The 17758-nt window shown below is 39.5% G+C and overlaps 1 protein-coding gene across 5 annotated transcripts in view; it reads left to right on the top strand.

Annotated features, from left to right (window-relative positions):
• Window positions 1-17758, top strand: part of LOC116786373 (sodium/hydrogen exchanger 9B2-like) — a 24340-nt gene continuing 6582 nt past the window's right edge. Inside the window, exons 1-11 of one of the 5 annotated variants that reach the window (XM_032686911.1) lie at window positions 1-268; window positions 2850-2949; window positions 4506-4680; window positions 6165-6335; window positions 9030-9172; window positions 11034-11161; window positions 12052-12227; window positions 12767-12873; window positions 14052-14201; window positions 16596-16704; window positions 16905-17125. In XM_032686911.1, the coding sequence (XP_032542802.1) occupies window positions 2860-2949; window positions 4506-4680; window positions 6165-6335; window positions 9030-9172; window positions 11034-11161; window positions 12052-12227; window positions 12767-12873; window positions 14052-14201; window positions 16596-16704; window positions 16905-17110 (1455 nt within the window). In that variant the 5' untranslated portion in view covers window positions 1-268; window positions 2850-2859 and the 3' untranslated portion in view covers window positions 17111-17125. Of the gene's footprint in view, window positions 269-971; window positions 1110-2849; window positions 2950-4505; window positions 4681-6164; window positions 6336-9029; window positions 9173-11033; window positions 11162-12051; window positions 12228-12766; window positions 12874-14051; window positions 14202-16595; window positions 16705-16904; window positions 17126-17758 lie in introns of those variants that run through there. The other 4 variants (XM_032686910.1, XM_032686909.1, XM_032686907.1 and 1 more) reach the window with 4 other exon arrangements.

Below are 17758 nucleotides of genomic sequence, written 5' to 3' on the forward strand. Positions count from 1 at the left end.
CAGCTCAGCCCCCCATCTCCTGCGACCCGTTCACTCAGGCATCCGGGACACCCTTTTGGGCATCCCAGGGTCCAGCAGGAGGCTTTCACTGCTGGCCAAGTGAAGCTGTGGTTTTGGAGGAGGGACTATGTCGCTAGCAGCAACAGCGGGGGAGGAGGAGGAGCCGCAGCCGTCACAGAGGAGCTGCTGCCGCGGGCCGGGAGCGGGTTGTCGGTTCACCGTCCCCGCAGGGAGCGGTTCCCTCGCTCTGGTCCCTTCTGTTCCCCAGGTGAGTTTTCTGGCCTTCTGTACCATTGCACCCCATTCCCTGCAGCTGGAGGCAGCAGGAGGGGTGACCGCCGGGCACTGCAGGCAGGAGGCTGCACCGGGCTTTCCTTAGTGTCTTTTTGTGGATGTGATGCATGGTTTAGGTTGTTTGGGTTTTTAATCGTTTATTCTGAATGCCAGTTGCTCTGGCGATGCTTGTGGTATTTTATTTGTATTCCTTTCTGTACCGTCTGTGTGCAAAGCAGAACGTAGAGAGTCACCAGGCCAACACAGCTAATGCAATAGGCATGCACGTGCTGTCCCTGTCCGTCAGCTGTCCCTCTCTTTCCTCCTCCTTACCCATTAAAAACAAGTAAAATGATAGGATCTAATGAAAACCTCTCTGGTTTCAAAATAAGGAAAGTGTGTTTTCCAGAGAGGTACTAAAATAAATCTGTTATTGGCTGATTTCCATGGGACAGGCCTTAGCCCTGTGGTATGAATTCCACTCTGTGATTTCTCAATCACTTGATTTTGTTTGAATACGGGGTGAAGTTTAAAAAACAAACCAACACCTGCTCCCTGGGAAAAAAAAATTACAGTGAACCCCCAGAAGACTGACCCTCCCTGACGTAAATACACTAACCACTCACTGTGGTCCCATTGATCCAACTGGACATTGCTTAGAAGTGGGTTCTTGATCCTGCTAACAGGGTGAAGACCTGTCACAAAACAGATAAGGACAGCACATACACTATTAGATTTCTCGTTCACACCTGGAAACATTCATCTCCCTGCTTAGTCAGTCCTTTCTTTCACATGCTGCTGTGAACCGCGCATCCAGGAGCTGAAGCTGTGGCAAGGTGGACCTGCCTTTCTCAGAAGTGTGAATGTATTTTGTGTTAACTGCATGACCCCATGAACTGGGATGTTGCCCATGCAAAGCTGGAAGGAGAACAATGTCTTTCTGTCTTTTACCCACACACGCCCCTTTCAGAAGTACAAAATTAAGTACAGAAATATTGGGAAAGAGGTCAGTGAAGGGAAGGAGGGAGGCACTGGTAAGTTGCTGATAACTTTCTATTCCAGTTAGTACAATTGGCATTTGTGGATTCCCAGCCCCCGTTGGGGGATGAAAAAAAAAAACCAAACCAAAAGTATCACTGATGTCATTAAAGAACTCTAAGAACGCAACTATTTGGTTCCACAAGTAGTAATTAAAAATATAGAAAAGTACTGGAATTTAAGTAGACTTAACAGTTTACATTTAAACAGGAATGGAAAGAAAGCAAAACTCTTACTTTAGAACACACTGAAAGTGTTTGCCTTGCCAAGCCTCAAGCCCATTTCTTACCAGAACTGCTCGAACAAAACTACACTGATGTTACGACGGCCCCTGTCTTTGTTTATGGCATCTATCATTCCTAAATATCAGATATTTCATTATAAACTGAAGGCTTGATAATTGTGAGAATCAGCTCTGACTTACTTCCAACAATTTAGCAAGGAAGGAATTTCTTGGCTCAAAAGTTATGGCTTAACTTCACTGGTGTTTTATATGGTCAGAGCAATGTAAAAGATTTCAAGAAATTTAGCTGATGGAGAATATACGGACAGCTTTTCTGTAACAAAGAACACTAGCAAGCCTTGTCTTCAGGCTCATGCAACTCTTGCTGGCTCAGACTTGTGAAACTACAGTGTGTTTGCACAAAAAAAAAAACATCTGACATACAAAACAGTGCACTGCCATATGTCCTGTTAGAATCTATGGGACAAGAAGTGGACCAGTTAGACTGAGCAAATACAATGGCAACCCACAAACAACTGGACCTTATTTTGGGAAATAAGATGTATATCCATGAAGTATAAGCAGTTAAAAAGAGCCATGTTTTATCAGCCTAACCTGCAAGCTGTGAATAGTCCTGATCTTCACTCATAGATTTAAAGGCATCTTCTCTTACTTATATATTCAGTCTATGTGTTTGTGACTAGTGGCATCTAACAGAGCTATGCTCTTGAAAATTCCCCTGAAAATCAACCTGGATCTGGTTAGGCTTGAGTTAGAAGAAAAGTGTCCCCTCATGAAACTTTAGAAATCCCCTGGACCTTTAGAAACTATAGTTGTTGTTCTAACTTTATGTAATGGGTATTTGCGCTGCCATGCACATAGGGCCTGTGACACTTTCAGAACTAGTGGTCCTCCTAAGTGGTATTGACAGCAAATAACCTTTATCTTTGTGCTGATAAGAGGCACAAATAGATATAGATAGATAGATAGATTTTATATATATATATATTACAGCCATACATTTAAAGAGAAATAAACAGAGTAGCACAGATCATTGTGATCCTAAAACTCAGGTTGTTTTTTTTATTTTTTTATTTCTTGTCTTTGTAAGCTTAATACTGTTCTTCCGTTAGTTTCTGTCTCTTGTTCTTACATACAGCATACAGGCACATGCAGAAACCATTAAATCTGGAATTGGGCTGTGAGGGTTTTTTCACCTGAGCTATGGGAAAAAGACAACACTGAGAAGTGTTCCATTTGGAAAACAGCATTATTTGTGTCTCTCTAACTTTTCCATCTTTGTTGCTTTCCTTAGGTTTGCAACAATGGTAAAGGAAGATGTAAATAACAGTGAAGATTCTGAGCCATCAGTATGTGAGCGAAATGGCATGATTCTTATGCATGAGCAAAGTGAGGTAATTAACTAAGATCTCTAACTGCAATTCTAGTCCGAAGGAACCCTCCTTTTCCTTTCCTTTTTCTTCCCATATTGTTAAAATCCCTGAATCTGAAGAGAATACACATAGAAATCTCCTCAGTGGGAATCTTTTATAATTAATGCGTGTTCAGTTTGTATAGTCTGCAGTATGTTGGATTGCTGGAAATCAGTGGTTGCAGTTTCAGCTTGAGGTGGAAAATGCATCAGCATATATTTTTTGGAAGAAAATTATGTTGCCTTAAGATTACTTCTTTGCTTTCAAATTGCACTTATCAGTCCATTTGCTAAAAGTTGTTAATGCGTATCTATCTTCCTTTTCTTATCTAATAAAAATTATAAAAGCCCACACTTTCAAGCTTCTGTGCCTATTTCCAGTATTATTGGAAATGTCTATGGCTTTAAAAAAGACTTGGAAGTAAATGCAAGTACGAATAAAATTCTTAACATAAAAGGCACTTAAAAGTAAGCATATGGTATTGAGTATAAAGGTAACTGCTGTATCTTTATGCACACAGTGATCATATGCATATGGTGATCACAGAATCACAGGGTAGATAAGCAAGTAATTCCATGCTGAAAGCTCACAAGATTTGTCTTCCAGTTGTGACTCTGAGTAAGGAATTTAGAGAGAGAGAGTGAGAGAGGGATGAGATATAAATAATCAGGAATGTGGAAGTATTAGTGGGGGAGGGCTACACGAGAGGCAGAACTTCATGTCTACACTATGACAATGAGCTGACATGAAGGTGAATAATCATAAGGGAAGGTAGATGATTAACTTGTCAAAAATAAAGACGCTAAAATGAAGTGAGACACATATCCAAAAATGGTCAAAAAGTGCTTTGGCTATGAATATGGATAAGTAGATGTATCAGTATAAGAGAACAGTTTCAAGGAATCACTCTTCAAGGGAATAACTCCCAGGGTAGTATTTCTCCATCTCTACTTTGACTTAGCAGCTTGAGCCTTCCAGCAATGGATCATGTGAGTAATGCTTGCACTGGCCAGCTGTTCTGTTTCTTTCATATTTGTTCTGTTATTTTTGTTCAAGGCTTTGCAACAGGAGTTATTTAGCAGTTACATTAAAGACACTGTCTCACTGGAATTATGCTAATTGTTAACTTTATTGTGAAATCCAGTCTGGAAGCAGAACCCTATCAAATTGTAGAAAATATTAATAAATATTTAGTTTGTATACAAGACAAGCTGAGCCTGGCCTGTTATTATTGTTTCTTCATCAAATATGCAGATATTATTGCTGCACAGGTGCTATTTGTATTGGGACAGGAGTCCTCTCAGTTGCAGATAAAAAGGCAAATGGCCTGCAGTCTCTCCCATGCAGTTCTTTGTGCCATGGAAAAAACAAACACATAACCAAAAATGCCAAACTACAAAGCTGGATGTGGTTGTTTAGTTAATATAGTAATTTGTAGCCAGTGTGGCTCTAGTGCATCCCACCTGACTTCAGGTCTCGTACGCTACTTCAAATATATGCAGTGCCACCTCTGAGAGAGTCTCCTTGTTTTCATTCAGCAGGGACCAACAGCAGATGCCAAAGGTACCGATGGGAATACACAAACAGAAGAAACTTCTCTCTTGAACCACTGTGCTCAGCAACCTCCAGAACCAATAGCAGGGTCTTCAAGAACATGGAGGCAAATATTTGCTTGTCCTCCTCAGGGTTTACTGGCCCAAACAGTGACAAATGGTATGTAAGAAAGACAGAGTTTAATTAAAATGAGAAATGGCAAATGAAGTATTTGTTTCCCTGAATGGGATGATATCTGTCCCTTTATCCTTTAAAAAAGTGAAGGGAAACAGCTGTGTTTTACTTATCACACTTTTGTGTTAATGTTTTAGCAGAAAAAAAGAAGTAAAGCAAAGATTTGAATGTACAGTTTTTGTTTCTCCATTCTCTCTTACCTGTTTATCATGGTAGGTATGTTTTTGCACTGCAAACTGTTTTCATCAGAAGAAAGACCTCCTAGGTTTTGTCTTGATATTTTGTTTTGGTATTGAGAGCATTAAGGTGATTCTGAACACAATGGTATATTTGGCATACTGGATGGCTTTCTTTTTAATTAAGGCAATAAATATAAGACTTTGCAGTGATACCTTCTTTTGTTCCTTAATACCCCAGGCTTGCAAAGCCAAGAATCCTAACTACAAGGCAAACTGACCCATTTTGTTTAAGATTTGTCCTAAACTGAAAGTTCACAGAAGAGAAGCCTGGCTCATAAGTTACTTAAGCTTTTTCCTGACAAAAGACACATCCTGTGGCTTTGACTGTTTCCACAGCCTCCATTCACCCTCACTTGGGATTCTTGGGCTTTTATGTTTGGAAATCTACTGATTTTCCCTTTTGACACCTGTCACCCTCAAGTAAGATTAAGAAAAATCCAATCTGAAAATGCAATATACTTTCCTATGATCATGAGAAGAGTGATTTATTCAACACATTTTTTCCTCTCCTTCAGTATTCTGCTTTTATATCTATGCATAGCTGTTCTTGTTGGACAACTGTAGGAACAGATTTGTGAACTGGCAAAGAGCATAATATTTTCACTTACTGTTCTCATAATATTTTTCAGGATTTCTTTTTCCTTGTATATTATTCCCCTTTGATTGTTGTATCAAGGGAAGTATCTGTACTCCTTCAGGCTGTCCAGAGATATGACCTTCTTCAGAATGTTTTTCCCAAGGATAACAATGTATTGTACAAGCAGATCCAGCCTAAAAATTATACTTCAATTCTTTTAAAAATTAGGCTGGAGCTGCAATCATGAGCTTGAATATATGCCAGGCTGTTCAGTGGCAGATTTTACTGTGGTTCTGAAGTAGCTGAAGGAAGATAAGCAAATGCAAAATAAGTTAGTGAAAGTCTTTGCTTTAAATTTGGAAACTGTGAAATGCCTTCCACGGTGGCCAAAGGCTCACTCAGAACATTTTGATCTCTAATGATGTTCCTGTTACCATTTTTTAAAGTATCTTAGCATCTATAAAATCAGAACATCAGTTTAGAGACCATCAAAGATTAAATGCATTGTTATGATTAAACTAATTTTTAAGGTAAGTAATTTTATTTCTGAAAGTCATGGTAACATTTTTCTTCAGGAGAAAAACAAATGTGATCCAACAGCAAAGTTGTTCCTGAGAGATTATTAAATATGAATATTTTTTGTTTCGTTCCAGTTGCAGTCGTGGTCCTGGTTTGGGCTGTGGTTTGGTCCATAACCGGGGCTGAGTGTCTCCCAGGTGGAAATCTGTTTGGAATTCTATTTCTTTATTTTTTTGCTGTCATTGGAGGTAAAATTTTTGGATTCATCAAAATACGAACCCTACCCCCTCTCCCTGCTCTTCTGGGTAAGATATCCTTCCTTCTTTTCTTCCTGCATATTTTGTGTTGTTTAAACCACCAAGCAGTATCTGCAGGCTGGGCGTGTTTGAATTGGGAACAAGCAAACTGTGTCACACTCCAAATCTCTACCTTTTCCAAGTGACATTTTTGGTCCTCTTCAAGAGGGTGCAAAATGCCCCAAACTGGCTCAGGTGAAATTGTTACTGAGGTTCTCCTCGTAATTCTTTGGGGGTCAGAGAACTGTATACCTACAAATTCAGAGTTTATTGTCCTCCAGTCCCCTCTGTCACAGTTACTTAAAATTTGGGTTTAATAACACCAAACAGGAATCTTAATCCAGACCTCCTGTTATAGTAGAATAATAAATTCATAGCAAAACTATTGCTGAGCTGTTTCATTAGTTTCTTCCACAATGAAAATGTTTTCCAAAGAAATCATTATAGGAATTCCCCACTACTAATAGTCCGAAGGATTTCTTTTTTCCTCTTCCTTTATTTCAAGATAACTGAAACATGAGGAAATAAATTCACCACAAAGAATAGTTCTTCTGGAGAGATTTATTCTGAATCAATCATAATACTGTTTTTCACATCAACATTCTATTTTATTTTACATAGAAAGGCAAAATAGAAATGGGAGGTGAAAATAACATCTCAGAATGTTTTCAGACTTCTTTCCTAGAGGAGGTTTCAGTTTTGCTTATATCAGTACAATATTGTTAAGTGCTGTGATGTCAGTGAAGCTGGAAAATGAAGCTCCAGGTTCTTCTCACCAGCTGTAGGCTGTCTCCCTGCTATGCTTACTGCGTAAATGAGTAAAGCTGTTGACAGACAGTAATACTTCATGGCAGAGTGGGCTTACGGATACCTGCCTGTAGTGCACAGGTGTGACTTTGTAACCTGCACAGCTGGTGTTGTGCCTCAGACAGTTGTTCCGTACACATCTCCGTCAGGCAGTGTGTGCGTTCTTGCACTGCTTAGTTTCACCAGCAAGAAAAAATTCAAATGAGAGGGAGGGAAGTTTTGCATAGAACATGCATGCCTGCAATAATATGAACACAGAATGTCACACGCAGGGAGTCTCCCTTTCTAAAGTAAACACCCCCCTTAAACAAATAAAAATGTTTCTGACCATTTGGATTCTGTTTGTTTGGGTTTTTTTTAATTACGTCTGTATCTAAAAGTTATGAGTTGAGCATGAAAGTGCTTGTCAGACAGGTAATACTGGACAACAGAAACTTAAGCGTGACTGCACATGTTTGTTGAATTGTTTAGCATGGAGTTCATTGTTCCAATCCCCAGTCTTGAGGAAAATTGGAGAAATCTATGAGTCAGAAGAAGAGATAGACAATGTCTTTGAATATTCTGGTTTTACATTAAAAATGCAAATCTGGTGCTCTTACATATGTTTAACCCACTTGTGCTAGATGCAATAGAGGGTAATGTAGCTGGCTAAGCACTTAAGCACCTTATAGTGAGCCTCTGTTTCAGGAAAAAAGGAGTGAAATTGGTACTGAGACAACCACATAGTATATTTTAGGTACACATTGCAGAGAGGTTTCTGCAGCAGGCAACATGGAGCAGAACAGTGAAGATACCCTTTGAGGTGGAGACTTTTGCTTTGTTAAGTAGATTTCTAGGTCAGGGTAGTTCTGGTGACTTGGACCTCAGGCAAACATTGCAAAGAGCATATGATCATTATAATACCCTTATATAATTGTCATGAGGTACTGCAAATTAATTATGCCATGCTTTTTTTCCAGGAGGTGTTAGGAAGAGCAGTGTTTAGAGTGTTGCAGGACAAATCAAGTCCACAGCTGAGGCTCACACCAAGCAGGGAGCAACCTGAGCACAATGATTATTTACTTTTTGTCTTTTTTTGGTTTCCTGTTTCTAAACTTGACTAATACAACATTATGCCACAAAAATGAATCATCAAGATTTACAATGAATCTCTGCAGATCTATATCTATAGTCAACTTCTCCTGTACTTTTCCATATCCTTCCAGAGCTACAGTTGCAAGAATTCTCTAATTTGACAGTTTCACTAATATTTGCAAAAGTTGAATCTTGCAAGTAGCTCAAATAGAGGATAACACCAAGTTTCCGATTTTCTTGCCCCCTTTTTTCCCCTTTGTGTAGGAGTCATATTGTCAGAGCACTTAAAAATGTCTACATTAGTCCACGATTAGCTGTTTTAGATTATATTTCCCCAACCTCAGCATTATGGTTCTTGTGACCGGCATTTCTTACACCTAAGAGAATTTTTAACAATTTTAACAATTTTCAAGTTCTGAGATAAATACACAATATTAGAAGATCTTCCTCTTTTCATGGTAAAACAAACTAACAAGAAAAAAAATCTTTAAGGATGCAAGGGTGTCTTTGCTTATGGTAAGTAATCAGCCTGCACCTGGTGAACAAAGCCAAATTCTCTTGACTCAAACTGTGTCAGCATCCTGCAGATTTATTGGTGTGACCTGTATTTTCTTATGCCACTTTCACTGCTTTAAAGATGTTTCTCTCTTTTCATGCCTCAGTCCCATTGTTAAAACATGTCTAATAATTCAGAACATGAATTGTTACTTTTTCCTCTCGTAAATAAATAATACGGTGTCTATTTTTAAGAATGCTATGCAAGCTTTTCTCGTGCATTAAAAACAAATCATTTATAGGAGCTTTCATTTGCTTTCATTTAAGGGATGCTACTTGCTGGTTTCCTAATCCGAAATACTCCGTTCATTAGTGACTTTGTCCAGATAAACCTACGCTGGTCTGCAGCCCTGAGGAATATTGCTCTTTCAATTATCTTGACCCGAGCAGGACTCGGCCTGGATCCAAAGGTATGGCAGCAGCCATTTGTGTGAGGCAAAGTATACAGCAGCTCTCAAAAAAATTGAATAACTGGGTCTGTTAAAAATATTGAACTGTTCAGTCTTGGAGAATCTGCAAATTTGATTGTTACAGAAAGCGTAGCTTATATTGTGTGTGTATATATATAAGCATAGCTTATATGTATGTTAATATTGACAGTTGAATTTGTAGAGTAGGCAAGCAATCCAAAAAATACCTGAAGAAAACTGATTTTATAACTATTCTTCCCCTTGCCCTAAAGAAATTTCCTAAATTTTGTAAACATCTTGAGGATGTGTGCTCCGTCATGGTCTGTCAGGAAGAGTTTACACTCCCAGACAAACTCCCTGTTAGTTTACACTGACAAGCTAAAGTAAGGAATGGAAAGGGATCCCCAGTCCTTGAAAGAGAATGTTCCTGTGTGGACAGAAACCTAAAAAACTCACACAACCAAAAAAAATGTAAACATGTATGACTTTTCTGGCTTTTTTTTTTTAATGACTACCATTTTAATTAATTGCATTAATTGCAAAGATGAGTGCTACTGCACTACAGAAACAATGACTCACATCACCGTGAAGCCCATAACAGTCTGGTGAACAAAAAATAGTCTTCCTCTGCACACTCTGAAGCGTGATGGTCCATAAATAATGAAGGCAAGGTTTTGCTCATTCAAAACCAGCTGGCTGAAGTAAAGCTGTAGCATATTAGTCCCTGCCTATTTAAGGAACCACTTAAAAGTTTATATAAAATTTAAGGTAAAATATAGGTAATTAAGAACATCTAAACTGATTTTTCTTAACCAAGAAAATCTAGAGAGTTGCCAGTGCTTCAGATATTTAGGGAAATAAGGTTTTTTCAATATTGAAAACCGTCTGGTTGGTTTCCTAGATTGTCATCATATTTTTTCCCAAGACACTGAAGCTCGTATGAGTGTGAACTGTGTGTTGTTAGACACAGGTGGATGCCCACTTCTGTGAGAGTGCACTTCTTTCTACTTCATGTCAGCTTTTTGTACTGAGGAAACTTCATCTTTGACTCGTTTTTTTCTGTGTGGCAATCAAAACTGTCATTTTGGCTCTGTATGTGGCAGTGCTTTGATGCAGTTACAGTTGTTCCTCGTGTAATTGAAGCTGTAAAGACAAAGATGTCAGTAGATCTGCTCAGCCCTGATTATGCTGGGATAAACTGGGGTGGTAAAAAGGGGAACTCACTGATTTATTTTTTTTTATTCCATATCAAAATTAGGAACCTGTCCTAGCAGAGTCATGTTTGTGACTGAATATTAAAGACAGCTGTGAGAAAATTTTTTTAAAAAAGTAACTGAGACAAAAGGAACTTAATCTGCTCAGGATATCCAGTGAGAGACAGCTGAAAGAGATGCGTGGCTCCTTGTGCCAAAGTTATGTAGTTCTACAACTTTTCATGATTTTTTTCTCAGATTTTTGTGGGTGCTTATGCAACTTCTGGGATTATAGCAAAATCTTCTGTGGGTGGAGCAAATGACCTCTAGTCAGTGTGGGTAAGTCAGCAGTGTTGAGGGTACACTTTTCAAATGGTTCTCAGCTAGTCCAGCCTCTCACATTTAGTTTGCTTTGCACAAGAAGCCAAAGAGAATTTTTTGCCACTCCTTCCTGTGACATGCAAGAACCTTGTCAAACCTAGATTCACTGCCACACGTGAAATTTTACACCTAAATCCCGTTGTGCTTGAGTCTATCTCCAGCTTAGGCCATGTGACATCCTATAGTGCAACTCAGACAGGACTCTTAATAACCCAGACCAGATTGTAACTGTATTTGCTCTCTATAAAGCCAAGGGTACAGACACTGATGTGCTTGTATTGTTGCAGGCTCTCAAGAAGCTCAAAGCCGTCTGTTTACGGCTTGCTTTTGGACCGTGCCTCTCAGAAACATGCACAGCTGCTGTTCTTGCCTACTTTCTCCTGCATTTGCCATGGCAGTGGGGATTTATATTAGGGTAACGTATCTTCTCCTCTCCTGTATGACAAAGGTGTCTGTTTTCATGCTGCAGTTAGATGATCCAAGTGTGGTCAGTTCTCTAGGCCAAGCAGAGACCTCAGTTCAGTGCCAGTTAGGAAGCTGTGCTTAGCCCCTGTGGTCGTTCGCTTCCATTCATGTCTGGCTCTGTGGCTGATTTAAAGGTCATATTTCCAGGCTGTGGAGGAGTGTTTGCATCATTACTCTTCTTTGTTTGTGATCTGAGCACTTGAAGAAGGATGGTGCAATCCCTGAGTCTTTAACCACAACACAGGGGGCTTTTAGGGACAGAAAATTATACCACAACTTAGAGAATCTTCATACTGGAATTCAGTATTTCCCCCAAGAGAGATGCACATAGGACAGTCTTCCTATCACAAGTCGCAGGATAAGGATATGGCCTGGTATATTCTGGAGTAATATCCTTGAAGAGAAAATATTTTCCATCTAGTTCTATCTAAATTGGTGGACATAGTCCAGACCCATATACTGGAGCACGATGGGTGAACTCCTCCTGTGCCACACACTGAATATTATGAGAAGGAACTGGGCTACTGACTCATGTCTAGACCAGGTTCCTAAATGGAACAATGAAAGTATCTATTGGGAGCATAACTGGCCTGCAGTGTAGACTCAAGTTTCAGTCTGGAGCCCTTTTAATACTACTGAGTTGGGCAGAAAGTAAGAGCTGATTGCAATCTGCATAGAAATATCCCTGCTTGTAATTAGAGGGAAAAGGTAAGGAAAATACCTTATGTAAAGGTCTGGTTTTTTACACTTCAAAAGAATTTGACCATAGGGTCAGAACATTTTGAAGTTTTTTATTTCAGTGCTTTCTTTTTAACAGAGCCTGAACCTATGTGTTTTCAGTTTTGTTGTAGGTGCAGTCTCCCCTGCTGTGGTGGTTCCCTCAATGCTGATTTTACAAGCTGGGGGATATGGAGTGGAGAAAGGTGTCCCAACTTTGCTAATGGCAGCTGGCAGCATTGATGACATTCTGGCTATCACAGGCTTCAACACTTGCCTTGGAATGGCTTTCTCCTCCGGTATGCTGGTTAATCTGTACGTGGCGAAATCCAGAACAAACAGTGATATTTTGAAGAACATGTGCTCTGTTATGACCGACTGGTTTGTAACTTAATGACATCTCCTTATAAAGTTCATGTATGGACTTGAATACTGAGATGGAAATTGCTCCTGTTCAAAAGTCTTGGTGTAACATTGTCTGCTGAGTTGTGGGTCACAATAACTTTCAGAGAACATTTCTCCCTGTCTGCTCTCTTAGCTGCCAAGTCTGGTCCCTGCATGCCCAACATAACACTTTCAAATTTCCCTGGGTTTGGCAGTGTTCTTGCAGTGGCTTTTTCTCTGGCTTGTCTTGCACATTTTCTTGCCATGAGCTTTCAGAGAGAGAAAGTTGCACTATCCAGTTCTTTCAGGCCCGTAGGTTCCCTCCTCACCTCCTTTGCCCCAAGTAATTTAAAACAGACACTGTCCTGGAATCACCCTCATAGGCCTACAGTGTGGTTTGTGTGTGAAGGGTCTGTGTATGGCTTACTGAACACATTTTTTGTTTGCCAAATAGGTTCTACTCTGTACAATGTGCTCCGTGGAGTGCTGGAAGTTGCTGTTGGCATAGCAGCTGGGGGGATTCTGGGAATGTTTATTCGATATTTCCCAAGCCATGATCAGGTAAAAACCCAGTAAAAAAAGCTTTTTATAAGATAGAGGTTCTTTACGATGGGATGATTTGCGTCAGTTATTCATTTCCAAGCTTCACCTGAAGCTGGTTTTGGGAAAGCTGTGTACAGTGCTAACAGCTTCCAGGTTGCAAAGCCTTTCAAGTGACAATGTGTTTTATAGGTGATTACTTGTTCACTGCACCAATAATGATATATGATCTCACAGTCCTTCCTGATGCAGAGTTTGGAATCCAGCTCACCATCCTGCTCTCATTAAAGGTAGTGGAAATGTCCACATGTAAAGGAGGAAGGGTCTGATACCCATTGCAGACAGTAAAATAATAATGTATTAGATTAATGTGACATATTTACTCCTATAAGGTGTATCCTTATAGGAGTAGGCCTAGGTGTAGGCCTAAGATTAAAAATTAATAAAGGGGACATATTGGAGGCTTTAACTGGTTGAGCATATCATTAGCGCTAATTAGAATGTGTTGCTTTCAATAAAAATTAATCTTATAGAAAGTGGTAGATGAACTTACTATTGAGGGGCAATTAAATGAACAGAAAATTATGGAAGAAAGTACATATGTTCTGGACTACTGAAATCACTTTGCAAAGCATCCACTGCCCTCAGTGGGACCAAATTTTCTTATTATTAAATAACATAAGTGTGATACAGGAGCTAAGCAGATAGATAGGAATGGGGAACAATGGTAGAGATATAACTGTCTGCTGTGACACTGAATCACATAAAAATGTCCCTGGCAAATGTTTGTTTGACTTGTCCTTAAAAACTTGCAGTGGCAAGGATTTCACCTCTCATTGGATAAACTGTTTTAGTACTGGACTGCACAGGTAAAAAATCCTGTTATCACAGAACAGATAGAAGGGCTGTTAGAACACAGCACTGTGATACAAAAAGCCTATTGGCAGTAAGATTTTGGATGGGCAGAGGAAAGAAAATACTAAATTTTCAAAATTTATATTTCTTAGGAATTAATGTCAAAAAAAAACCCGCAAACAAAATGAGTAGTTCAAGTCTCACTTGAAAGCTTTGATTCCTCCAAAATTGTTAATTTTTATTTTTCTTTTCAAATTGTTATTTTCAAAATTAGAAGAAGTACCTTTTTTCCTCCATTTCTTAAAGAAAGTTGCTTTTTTGTTTGTCTCTTTCCTTGGCTGCAGGCATCTCTGGCATGGAAGAGATCATATTTTGCCCTTGGATTGTCCATTTTTGCTGTTTTTGGCAGCATCTACTTCGGCTTCCCTGGATCAGGAGGACTCTGCACATTAGTCTTAGCCTTTGTTGCAGGTGTGGGATGGTCTGATGAAAAGGTGAATGTTTACATAAGAAGTGTACCATACCCAAACTCTGTTGAACATACAGTCTGACGGGAGTTTGAATTTCTGTCAGGACTGGTACTGGTGTATTTGTGAAGCTTTAGAGGGTGTACAGGTTTGAAAAAAACAAACAAACAAACAAACCAACCAGCACATTTTACATTTATTTTGGAAGTCTTTGTCTGTCTTTACCATGACAGAGAGTTACCTGTTATGTGAGTAGATATTGATACAGAGCCTGGCCTACTGACAGAGAAATGCTCTTAAGCCATGTAAAGGAGACCTAGTAGTGAAGGCACTTGACTAGAAATCAATAGCTTTATGCCCCAGCTCTGTGAGTGTCTGTAACCTTACACAGTCACTTTATGGTAAAATTTACAAACAGGTGTCCAAAATATAGTTGTGCATATGGCCTGAATACCCTGAATACCCTTTTGTTCTCTGTGGGTTTGGGGGGTGAAATGAAAAACAGGAATTAACCATTCTCTCTCATCTTTCCCAAATCCCAGCCAGTGTAATTTGGATAACTTAGAGAGCAGGGTGTACACAATAACTGGTCATACAAAAATCATACAAAAGATTGCTTTCTAGTCACCTTCTCTTAGCTACTAAGCCTCCTTCCTCTTACTGTTGCTGCCCCACTGCATTTCTGTACCTTGGTATGTCTCACTGCCTCTTTTGCTTGATACCATCTTACATGTAATGTTTTGAGGGCATCTTTCCACAGCTGTAGCTTTGCAACATGCAGTAGGAAAAGAGAAAGGAAAGGGGATCAGATAGAGCAGAGTCCATGTTATTATCCTGATCTAGCCCCTGACTTTACTAAGATCTCAAGGTTTGTTAAAACAGTGAAAGAGAAGCTATGATTGTCCAATTTTAAAGGATGAAAAACTCTTCTTGGGACTGAACTAGTTAAAGACACTGCAACTAATAAAGTTCTCTATTTTAAAAGCTCATTTCAGAAGAAGGACCTTAAAAGAGTATATGCCATCTATAAAGGTTTAGTTAAACTTCTTTTGATCTGTGAATGAAGCTTCTTGGCCTTAAGTATATTGATGTCAAATGCCTTAGGTCTTTTTCAGCAGATACAGCCAGAGATGTCTGCATACCGTATACTCAATATATTATCCAGAAGCTCCCTGCTGAGCTTCTCAAAGGCCACTGCCTCCCACTGTCCATAGTGGAAGTCACTTGGCAGACACTGTCCACAGAGAACAATGAACATTGTACCTATTGCTGGAACAGTAAAATGGGTAGTAAACAGGCTGAAATCTATAGAGGAATTGGGGTTTTTTTTGCTAAAAATTAGAAGGGTGAGAAAACAAGGAGAAATGAGGCAAATAACCTTTAGAAGTCTGTATATTTCCACCTGAATCTCTCTAAGGTTAGAGAAGTTTTTGTATTACAATAACCTACCATTCCATTGACTGAAGAGCAAGAGGTGTTGCAGGATCAGTCCCAGAGAGAATACTAAGGATGGGACATCTCTAGGCCTTGGACTGATTATTAAGTGACAAAGCACAGCACTTATATTTTCCACACACTCCAGCCTGAAGGTTCATTTGCTATGGTAGAACACAATTAAAAGAGAAGTGCTGTTCAATATGCTATGTGTACCTCTTCCTATAAGTGGAAGATTTCTGTTTATCCTGGCAGCAGTTGTTTTAGGAAAATTGTTAGGTGTAAAGTTCAAACACAAGGAGAAAAGATGGTTTTGCCTTTATACAGTATATTGCACTGGAAAGTTCAGCACTTGTTACTGGTATGTGATTTCAGACTTGCTCAGCCTAATACTCTGAGGCACATGGTGTGACTCTTGGGGATGGTCCTGTGCAGGGCCAGGAGTTGGACTCGGTGATCCCTGAGGGTCCCTTCCAACTCAGCATATTCTGTGATTCTGTAACTTTGCCCCTGCTGACACGGAGAGAGGCCTCTGACTGAGTGCAGCACGAGCAGAGCTAGATCATGGCTGAAACTTTTGAGAGTCTGACTGCACTCAGATACAAACAGAAGAACATGTTTAAGCATGCCAGTTTCCAAGGGCTCAGAAACTTCATGCCAAAGCTGCTGAAATTACGTCTTCCTAAATACTGAAAAACAACAGTGCTTTATTTTCCTCCTCTCTGAAAACTGCTCTGTTACTGTTCAAACACCAGTGATTATTTCTCTTCTTGAGATATCAAACATTTATTGACTAGCAGAGCTAGACACAGTCTGACCTTCAGAAGGTGTGCAACTGATTTTGAATTGTTTATTATTATCTCAAAAAAGGAGGAGCAATTCTGGACATCTTAACGTACATTTTCTCTTTGTTCTATGATTAATTAAATGTTGTGTCTACTTGGCTGTCTTTTATGAATTTACAGATCGGTTTTGTTTTCATTGCAGAGAGACGTAGAAAAAATTGTGGCAGTTGCATGGAATATCTTCCAACCTTTTCTTTTTGGTTTAATTGGAGCAGAAGTATCTGTTACATCCCTTAGGCCTGAAACTGTTGGTAAGATCATTCACAAATTATCCAGCTTTCATTACTGCCTTCAAAAGATTCTCTATACAGAAATCTAAAGCAAAGCAGACTATGACTGACCCAAATAAAACCCAAAACCCACCCCCACTGTAAAGCTACAGTTTTAGGAGCCTTACTCCCCTCAGGCACCTATGCACAAAAGTACTCAGAAGTGTTTGTCTTTGTTGCAGGGCTCTGTGTTGCTATATTAGGCATTGCCCTAGTTGTGCGAATCATAGCAACGTTCCTCATGGTGTCTTTCGCTGGGTTTAATTTCAAGGAGAAAGTATTTGTCTCACTGGCATGGATGCCCAAAGCCACTGTCCAGGTAAGCAGTCCAACATCACTTTCATTCCAGCCTAAATCTATTGTCCTTAGCAAAGTTCCCTGTAACTAACACAGAGGTAAACAGGGAAAGGTTCAGGCTCAGTGACACCAGAGTGTAGTATATTGACAGTTCATATTCTAAACCACTCTAAGTCTGCTTGAAAGTGCATGGAGAACCTTCTATGTGATGGTGTTTTGCTTGCATCCTGGATTGTACTCTTAATAATGACAGTGAAGTGTAGATAAGTCATAGAAGTTAAACTATTTCCCAGCCATTGCAGCTTATTGTGCCTCTACATAAAGATTATGAGAACTGTCAAAAATAGGCAGAGGTGTTTCCCTCTCACATATGAAATGTCTGCAGGGACAGTTGCATCAGAGACTCAGAATAGGTATCAGTTTGTGGTCATTTTGATAAGGTGCAGTCTGCGAGAGCCGTATTACTAGAGATGCCTCAGGCTGGCTGCATTCCTGCTCCTTCATTTCAGTGATCATTAAGTCATTTGCCTCAATAGCATGATTACTTGCAAACAAAAGTTAATAATCAAAACAAGCAAGGATTATTGCAAGATTAGTGAACAAATTTTAAGAAGCCACTACTAGTTGACTACTGTCAGGATGCATTCTCAAAGGGTGGCATTTCCACAGCTGCAATATGCAATATACTGACCCATTTCATTAATCACACATTCTCCAGAGGTGGATGAGATAGCAGCTA

The sequence above is a fragment of the Chiroxiphia lanceolata genome, chromosome 4 (genome assembly GCF_009829145.1).
Source record: "Chiroxiphia lanceolata isolate bChiLan1 chromosome 4, bChiLan1.pri, whole genome shotgun sequence".
In the NCBI taxonomy this organism is placed as follows: domain Eukaryota; kingdom Metazoa; phylum Chordata; class Aves; order Passeriformes; family Pipridae; genus Chiroxiphia; species Chiroxiphia lanceolata.